The sequence below is a fragment of the Hydra vulgaris genome, chromosome 05 (genome assembly GCF_038396675.1).
Source record: "Hydra vulgaris chromosome 05, alternate assembly HydraT2T_AEP".
NCBI classification, from domain to species: Eukaryota; Metazoa; Cnidaria; class Hydrozoa; order Anthoathecata; family Hydridae; genus Hydra; species Hydra vulgaris.
Window position 1 is genome coordinate 27,592,428 of NC_088924.1, and position 10,073 is coordinate 27,602,500.

General features: G+C 27.4%; 1 protein-coding gene across 3 annotated transcripts in view; it reads left to right on the forward strand.

Moving 5' to 3' along the window:
* Window positions 1–10,073, forward strand: part of LOC136080745 (fibrillin-2-like) — a 169,438-nt gene that overhangs the window by 14,721 nt on the left and 144,644 nt on the right. For all 3 annotated transcript variants that reach the window (XM_065797793.1, XM_065797792.1, XM_065797794.1), the window contains exon 2: window positions 4,158–4,301. In XM_065797793.1, the coding sequence (XP_065653865.1) occupies window positions 4,158–4,301 (144 nt within the window). The remainder of the gene's footprint in view (window positions 1–4,157; window positions 4,302–10,073) is intronic.

Sequence of the window (10,073 nt, forward strand, 5' to 3'; positions counted from 1 at the left end):
TAGGTGTTAATTGTTTAATTGTTTTATTGTAATATGGAGTATGTATAAATTTAGATAAAATGACGAGCGAGAGAGTCAAAACCACTTAGCTATTTAAGCCATTATTGAAAAAAAAAATGTACTATGCACAAACTGCTAAATGTTATAATGTGGCTAAATCTAATCTTTTTGTGGCTAAATCTAACCTTTTTGAAAGAACAAAAGTGATATCTAATGACCGAGGATCTCAAGATAGTTGAGCAGCATTGCTGAAACGGTTATTGTTGATTTATGTTGAGTGATATAGGCATTGGCTTGAATGGAAAAGACATGTTGATTGTTGTTGAAAATTATTTGAAAGTCAAACTAGTTTGGCTTTCAAGTTGTTTGAAAGTACCAAATCAAACTTTTTTTTTTTAGATTCGGTTTTTTTTTTAAACTTTATTCAAAGTTTAAAAAAAAAACCGAATTTAAAAAAAAAAAGTTTAAAAAGGTGAGAGAATAAATTGACCAGCTAATAACAATATGACTTCAGCAAATGCCATAGATTTTGATGAAGCTGAACAAGCAACAAAAAAACAAAAATTAGATAAAGAAATTGCAAAGAAATTGGCTAAATAGCAAAAAAGGATTGCCACTGCTAGTCAATAACTAGAAATTGCACAGAGAAAAAAAAAAATTTCAAAAAAAAAAGAAAACCAAAGAATAAATCAGAAGATCCACATTTTCTTCATGCTTCAAATAGAATTTTGGTATCTGATGATCTTTTTTGTTATTCTTAATATAATCAATAGGTGAATAGTTTAGATAACCAATGGTTTTCATGTGAGCAATGTTCTAATTGGTCATGTATTGCATATGTTGTTGGTTATTGTCTAACTATGAAATTTATCTTTAATGAATGTGAATAAAATAATATATTTACTTTTTTAATTAAAACAATTCCATTTTTTTAATAGATTAACTTAATTAATTTACTGATAACTACTATTTATTGTATGTGTTATTTATATTTTATATGCATCGGGATATATGGACAAAGACCACTAATTCCGGATAAAAACAGTGCCTTTTAAAAAGTAACTTTATTCTTAACTTATGCAAGTTCGCGTTTACGCCAGTACGCACTTATGCCAGTTCGAACTTATTCAGTCAGAAATTCGCACTTATTTAGTCAACGTCAACATATCTTATTCAAGCCCGTTAACACATTTGATACCAAATACCCACGAAGTTCATGGGTATTCGATTCATGCGTTCATGGAACGCTTAAGAAGGATTTTAGTGCAGAATGTTTCAATTTGGGTTGTCTCACAAAAACTTTTTTTACAAAAATCTATTACTTTATGCAACATTTGTTCATTAAATCTTTATGAAAAACCAATACTTAAGTAGGATAACAGGGGCATTAACCCTCATGTTTTTAAGAACTTTTTTTCTCTTTTTAAAATAAGTAAATAAATATTAAATTCAAACTGAAAAAATTTATAAATGATAAGCAACACATATTTATATATGCACAAAAGCTTTATTTAGAAATTTTAAGTCATATAGAGAAAAAAAAGCTAAAAAGTTACAACTAACGTTGACTCAATTTAAAAAAATTAGAGCAATAAGCTCCAGCATGTAAAACATATATTTTTACATTATTTGTAGGCGATTCTCACAGATCCAGTCTATGGCTTCAATATCAACTCCACCTGGAATTTCTGTACATTTAATATGGTACCAAACATCAAATAAGTTACAGAATACCCAATTTTCTCTTTGAACTATATGAATACCACACTTTAGACTCTGTTATTGTTATCATCACTGTCCTGGTCACATTCAGCAGGAAGATTTTTTCTTTTTATCGTGGTTTTTTTTCTTGTAGCGTTTTCTTTTTATGCTGCTTCTTTGTTCAGTTGCTTCAAACATTTATCACCTGTTAAGCATTCTCAGTAGCAAAACCTGATTCTAGCGACCTACCATATCCAGAAGTTCGAGCAAATCTGAACTGCAGTTCTTTGAGAAAAAAAAGTCTCTAATAGAAGACTTTCCTGAGGATGAAGTAGATAATTGTGTATGTGGTTTTTCTGCAGGTGATAAAGATAAAGGTGATGATTCTGTTGATGTTGCTACAATTGACAATTATGTCGACAGCGAGACAGCGAGAAGTGATGTCGAGGCTGAAGCACTGTGAGTGTTATTGATGGAAAGTACTTGTAATAATGCTTAGATACCTGGTTGGCAGATATCTGTTTACATATGATAGAATTCTAGACATCTGTCATTGTCCGGCTAGTTGCATTCCAGTGGGCACAGGACGTGTTTTACATGTCTAAAATATGTATTAACATTTTGCAAAACGTGTTTTAGCCGTTTTAAACACGTCTTATGCTCACTGGGATAGGACTTACTGTGGTGTGGCAGAATACTGTTGCAAAGTTTTGATTGTCGCAATTTAATTGTCGAAAGTATGAAAAAGAAATAGTGTCGTAAATTGTTGCATGATTGATTGTCGAATAACAGAATAAGGAATAATGTCGCAATTTAATTTAAAGAATGGTGTCAAAAATAGAAATGGGAATAATGTCGCAAGGATTTTAATGAATAGTGTCGAAAACAAAAAAGGGAATAGTGTCGCAAATAATTTAGTAAATACTGTCAAAAACAAAAAAACGGAATCAAAAATACCTTTTTTTTGGAAACAATAGGTTTAAAAAAAATAAAATTAAAATTAATATATATTCGTATTAAATGTTTTCAATAGTATATACATATTTATTGTGACAATATTTTGACATTATCATGAGAAAACCTATTTCGCAACAAAAATGTCGAATGAAACTTTTACACTTTTAAACGTGAATAATTTTTCAATTATTTGTTTATAAGTCATAGTTCTTATATAAGTATTGATCAAGATAAAATTTTATATCCAACCTTATAAAGTTTATAAGATTTTAGAGGTGTCAAAATGTACCCTTTTTTGCCCATAAAACTTCCCTAAAAGGGTTATTTCTGTAGCGCAATCAACTAAGTTTTTTTTTTACGCCCACCCTAAGACTGTGCACTTTCTTTCTGCCAAATTTCAGCATTGTACTATTTTTATCTAGGTTTAACCCTGTTTTTTGCTAATTTTTTCCGACTACTATTTCGTTTTTACTATTTGCGACACTATTATGTTTTCACTATTTGCGACACTATTCCTTTTATTATTTGCGACACTATTCCTTTTTTTTGCGACATTAGACCTTTTAATGTATTCAACACTATTCCGAAATTCCTTTTTTGACATTATTCCTGTCATCCTATACTGTCTCCTTTTTTTTTATGTTCGAAACATTCTGCTCAGTAAAGTGGACAATAAGCTCCATCACCAAAACTATATTTTAAGAAAAATTTAAACTATTTCTACAAATTAATAACTTTTGTTTTAAACTTGAATTATATCTGTGCAATGCTTATAAATTAAAACATAGATTTTTTTATTTAATCAATGCTGTTTGATTATTTTAATTACTAATAAGCGTTTTAAACAAAATTTCAAACCACCATAGTTGCTATGTAGTTACTAATTAAACTACATAGTTACTCTGTAATTTTCGTAAACTTTTCAGTATTAAATTTGTAATCAGTGTAAATTTTAGATGAACAAATTTGCCTTATTGCCTATAAGTATTTTAATTTTGGTCAGCTACTAGCTATATGAGTACTTGCTTTCTACTGATTTCATCATATTTGTTATTCTATATAGCGTTATGAGTAAATATAACTTGAACAAAAAGAATAAGACAGCTTATTCTTTTTGTTCAAGTTATATTTACTCATAACGCTATTCAACCAAACCCTAAATAGTAAATTATATCTTTAATATCTTCTTCAAGTATTATTTGACGTAAAAATTTCATAGTTAAAATGCATAAAGTTTTTCTAATTATATAATCTTTTACTAAAAGAAATATGCATAACGTATGATTTAGCTATGATTGTTGTTAAAGATTATTTAAATAATAATTTGTCTTTGTAATTTTCTATTTCTTTTTTTTTTACTTCTTTTTTATTTATTATTTGTTTACTCACATGATGTTGTTGTTTTAATTTTCAAAGATTTATAAATTGGTGAACAAATTTATGAATCTCTGATATTGGTGTATATTTAACTCCACCACACATGGCTAATTATAATTTAGAGATAAAGTCACAAACCCCAAGTACTAAAGTTTGGTATTCCAACTTTGAAACAAATGAAAGTGATTTATGGAATGTAACAATTAATAACAGTCGTTTTCAAAGAGTTTTATATTCAAGTATTAGCAGTATTGTGTCTTCTCAAGGTAAGTAATTTTAAATAAAAAAAATACATGCTCTAGATGTTTTGTACTGTTCAAATTTCTTGCATAAAATATTAGAACAATTTTGTCTGTAGTTAACATATTGGTGGACATTAGTTTTAAAACAACTGTTTGGCAGTTTCTAACGTGACCAACCGTCCTTTTTTTTGAAGAACAGTCTATATTTAGATTCTGTCCTACCTTGATCAGTGTCCTCCATTTTGTTATCCCTTTTTTTGATGACTTAAGACTAATTTTGATGTTTTAAAACTAATCACAACTAAGTTGTTTAATATATGCAATTTCTTACTAGTTAAAGCCATTTATCCTTTTGTTTTAACTTGGTTCTCAACTGAGGTTGGGATATCCCAAATTCATATAGTGAGACTTCACTGTTCAACACTTATTCTAATCGTGAGCGTCAATTGGTTAACCAGTTTCCTTTAAATACAAACAAATATTTTACTCATATATTTAGAATCGTTTTATTCTTAAACTCATAATTTTATTTATGCATAACAAGTTTACATTACTATAATTATTTTATTTAATTTAAGGAACGGAAAAATTAAACAAAAAATCTACATTTGTTGCAGTAAAGTTGATAATACAAACAAAAGTTTTGGAATAAAATAGATAAAACACAGTAAATAGTGTTCATGTAAAGTTGCAAAAATTACTTACTTTAAAAGAAAACACTAGGAATCGGTTGCAAAGCACCTATTTTGTCAAATGCAATTAATACAACATTATGGCTAAGCCAATTGATGTTGAAGATATAATAGCTACATTTTATCAATAATTTAGTCGTTTTATTGTCCGTTTACTTTATAACAATTTTGCCAATAAGCATATGTTGAATACAAAATACTTCTAGGATATTCGAAATGACTTGCTTTAACATCTGCCATAGAGCGTGTTTTTTAAAATTATTTGAACCCCTCCATTGATATTTTTTATGTATAGAAAAATGTTTAAAAACTTCAAAATCTGTTTTTAATAATGAATTATCAGAGATATTTATGAATTTTGTAAACAATCAGCTTTTTTTACAAAATAGTTCAAAAGATTTAAAGCAATATATCTGGTGCAGAAGTTGTATTGTAAGTTTGGTGCAGAAGTTGGTCTTATTTTGAATGAGTTTTTCTTTCAATATAAATCACGATTTAAAGATTTTTCATTCCTTTATTGATTAAAAAGAATTATCAGTTTAAGAAGAATCAAGTCCCGGAGAAAGAAAAAATTTTCAAAAGAAGTGCAGAGTTTTTACCAAACATGCTTCCAACATATCGAAGAATGGTCTGAAACAATTATTAGATAAAATAACAGTTTTTCGTGTTGTTATTTGAAGTAATTGGGCAGATATTGAAAAGTATGTGGAATTTTTATCAACAGAAATCCCTGGTATTAAAATCAATGACAATAGTCTGTATGATGAAATTAGAAAAATAAATTTAAATAGAACAGAACTATAAAAAAAATGAATATATTTAAATTGATAGAAGATAGGTGAAAATTTGAAATCATTTTAAAAATGAACACACTCCATATCAAAATTTAGCTATTTTTGTTGAATTTATGTTAAGTTTCCCTGGTACTGATGCAGCAGTGAAAAGAGTTTTTTTGGTTCAGAAATTATTACAATTTGTAATGATTTCTGAACCAATGCAAAAATGAAATTATTTATTGATACTCTAGCAGTAGCACTTACTGTAAAATTTATAAATATGAAGCACATATCTTGCTCTGAAGTTTCTAACATATTGTTAGAAAATTATATATTGACAAAAAATATTTCAACCACTCAATTAAAAAATACTTAATTAACTAGATATTTAATTTAAATTTATTATTAATTTTCAGACGACTTAGTTGTAACGAATGAAGGTACGTTAAATGTATTTATATTTTAATGAAATATTTCATTTTTTTAACTTGTGCTTTTTTAAAAAATTTTTTCCTCCTTTTCTTTAAAATAAAAAAGGTCACTTTTTTATTTTAAAGTGCTCGAACTACAGAGTAGTGGGCCAGCATTACGCAAACAGCAATGACACATCTCATAAATAGAGTGCTCATATATACATATATATATATATAATTAATTAGTAAAAAACACTTATCTAACTTTTATCTTCTACTCGGAGTTTCACCATCGCTGGATCATCAGGAAGAGTTACTAAATCTCAAAAAAAATTCAATTTATAGAAAAAAAATATTTTACAGGAAGTTGTAAAATATTTTTTTTCTATAAATTGAATTTTTTTTGTGATTTAGTAACTCTTCCTGATGATCCAGCGATGGTGAAACTCCGAGTAGAAGATAAAAGTTAGATAAGTGTTTTTTACTAATTAATTATTGCTCTGTTCTTTAAGAACATTGAGCACTCTATTTGTAAAATACACTAACATAATTTACATATATATAATATATATATATATATATATATATATATATATATATATATATATATATATATATATATATATATATATATATATATATATATATATATATATATATATTACGATGGAACGAGTTCTGACGTTACAAAAACAAAACAAAACAAAAACAAAAAGATGTCAAAGGCTTTAGTCCCCGGTGTCGAAAAAAGATAGTAAAAATTTCTTTAAATGCCGGCACTTTGATATTATTTCATATCTTTTATTAGGTAAGTTTTCTCCCTTATATATATATATATATATATATATATATATATATATATATATATATATATATATATATATATATATATATATATATATATATATATATATATATATATATATATATATATATATATATATATAGGAGCACTCTATTTATGAGATATGTCATTGCTGTTTGCGTAATGCTGGCCCACTACTCTGTAGTTTGAGCACTTTGGCATGACACAACAAATCTTTTAAATTGCTTTAAATCAGTTTTCTAGTTTTACTGCTAAGATTTGGTCTCATAAAAATTAATACATTTTACAAGGGTCTTAGAGGACGAAACAATATTGTCTAATGTTGTATATATATATATATATATATATATATATATATATATATATATATATATATATATATATACATTTAGATCAAGAAAATTTACTGAATAAAAAATCAGAATTAATTTCTAAATGCAGACATAAAAATAAGTTCCTTTTAAAATATTATAAAAACAAATGACCAATTCAAATTTATCCTAATTCTAAAGAATTCTTTTCATGATTTTTTAATTATCTATTGTAGTTGATGCAACTTCCTGGTTGCAAAATACTACAGTTACTACATAATATATATATATATATATATATATATATATATATATATATATATATATATATATATATATATATATATATATATATATATATATATATTTTTCTTGTAAACATAGTATACATTTTTTGGAAATGTTATTATAGGCAGGCGCAGTTTTTAGGATAGACCCAGGGGCGGATCCAGGAAATTTTTTGGGTACATCTGATTTTTCCACGAGCAATTTTTCTCCCCCCCCCCCCACACACAATTCCGGAGTTGGAGGGGAAGGATTAATACACCATATATATACACAGGGCCATTCTGAAAAGATCTTCAAGGAGAAGGAGGGGCGGGGGAGGAAATAGCGTTTGTTTTTGCCGAGTTACTTCTAAAAAAAAAAGTCATCGTTTACTGACATTTGCTGACTATAGTTAAAAACTTGCCTAATACAAGTCTAAATTTGCCGACTAATTTTTCAATAAAGTTTTTGTAGGGGGTGGGGGGTTAGACACCGCTCTTCCCTAGTGACAACTCTGTATTTATAAAAAAAATACGCAAGGATATTACTAGGACATCTTACCATAGAAAATCGTATATTTACATAAAATTTAGAAATTTATTTATATTGACAAGTTAGATTTATTTATACTCACAAATTAGCTTAATATTTTCACATTCCATTTTTAAATTATAATCTTACAGATTTTACACATCTTATATTTTTATCGTAAATAATTATATATTATGTTTATATTGTAACAAACATAAAAAATATAAATATAACAAAATAATTACTTATTATAATAATAAATATTGAATTTTATATAAAGAAATTAGATGCCGCAATCTTAGTTTTACATTTTGCATAGCAAAAGTAAGTTTTAAAATCTTTATTCTATTTAAACTTGCATAATACATAAAACTTCAAAAAATAAAAACGTTTACACTATAATTATTACAACATAGCATTTACAAAGAATGATAACAGCAACAACGATATATCTGAAACCAACGTATGTAACGCGATGTATGCCAATAATTTCTTTATTCCAAATAATGTTTTAAAAAGATTTGTGGCTATGAAAATAGCCGGGTTTTTTTTACCAGTCGCAAATAAAGATGACTTTTTTTGTTCTGTTTTTATTTTTAGTAATTTGTATTTTTTTAAACTTTATATTTTTAAATTTTTTTTAAATATATTTTATATTTATTTCAATTTTATTTAAAAGTTAATCTACGATTAATAGTAGCAAACTTATCAATGACTTTTTTTATATCTATAACTATCTTTGTATGAATATTCATTAATGCTAAACCATTTAGGCGGTCCTGAACCATGGTGCTTCGCATGTAATTTTTTAGGCGCCGAAGCGAAGAAAATGACCGCTCACACTCACATGAAGTTAATGGAAAGGTAGCAAGTAACTTTAGAGAAACTTTTATGTTTTCAAAACCAGGAAAATTTATCGCTTTTAAGGTCTCTGAAATATTAGAAGGGATATCTCCTTTAAAATTTAACCAGAAGGCTTCCCATAAATCAAGCTCACCAGACAAAGCAAGCGGATTCGGTAAATCTGTTCCATAAAAGTCACTGAAAGATATGATGGAGTCTTTCCAACTGGTGTCACGAGAACATTGCACTACTGAAATCATTTTTCTAGGAACTAGCACAAGTGCTTTATAACATTTTAAGGTAGTATCATCAAACCTTGTGTCTAGTTCAACACTGAGATGGTCTAACAAAGGAATCGTGATAACAAACTTAAAATAATCAGAAATAGATTCAGAATGTGTATTATCTCTGTTTTTGGAAATAAAGGAAGTTCTTGGCTTTGTTTCGGCTACATTATTATTTTGTGCAATTTTTAAAGCCTGTTCATAACACATTTGATGGTGCTGATCAACTACATTTCTAAGTGAAGATACAACATCTTTCAACGCCTGAATAAGATTTAAACCATCATAAATATCATTACTCTTTGACTGCAACATTCGCGTTATGGGAAGAGTTAAGTCAAACACATTTCTTGTTATGCACTTAGCAACAATAAAATTAAAACCTGTAATTAGTTTCAGAAGAGACGATGCACTTGAAGATGTTGAGTGATTAAAACTCTTACTGACATTTAAAGATATCTCTTCAAGACAAGAGACCAAAGGAATAAAAAGTTCTTGAAAAGTGTCTAATTCATTTACTTTTTCCACCCAACGTGTCCTGCAAACATCTTTTAACTTTTTTTTAACAGCCGATGGAACAGTACTTTCGATATGCTCCTCTAACTTTTGTTGTCTCGTAGGTGAAAGATTAAAAAAATATGATACTTCTTTAACATGTGTCAGAAGATTCTTAACATATTGTACGTTGCACGAGGTACAAATAGCTAAATTTAGCCTATGGCTATAGCAATGAACAAATGAAGCTTTTTCATTTAGATTTAAAATGCGAGAGGACAATCCTTTGGTATGACCAGCCATTGCTCCAGCACCATCATATGACTGTCCTCGGCAATTCATGATATCTAAAGAAAAA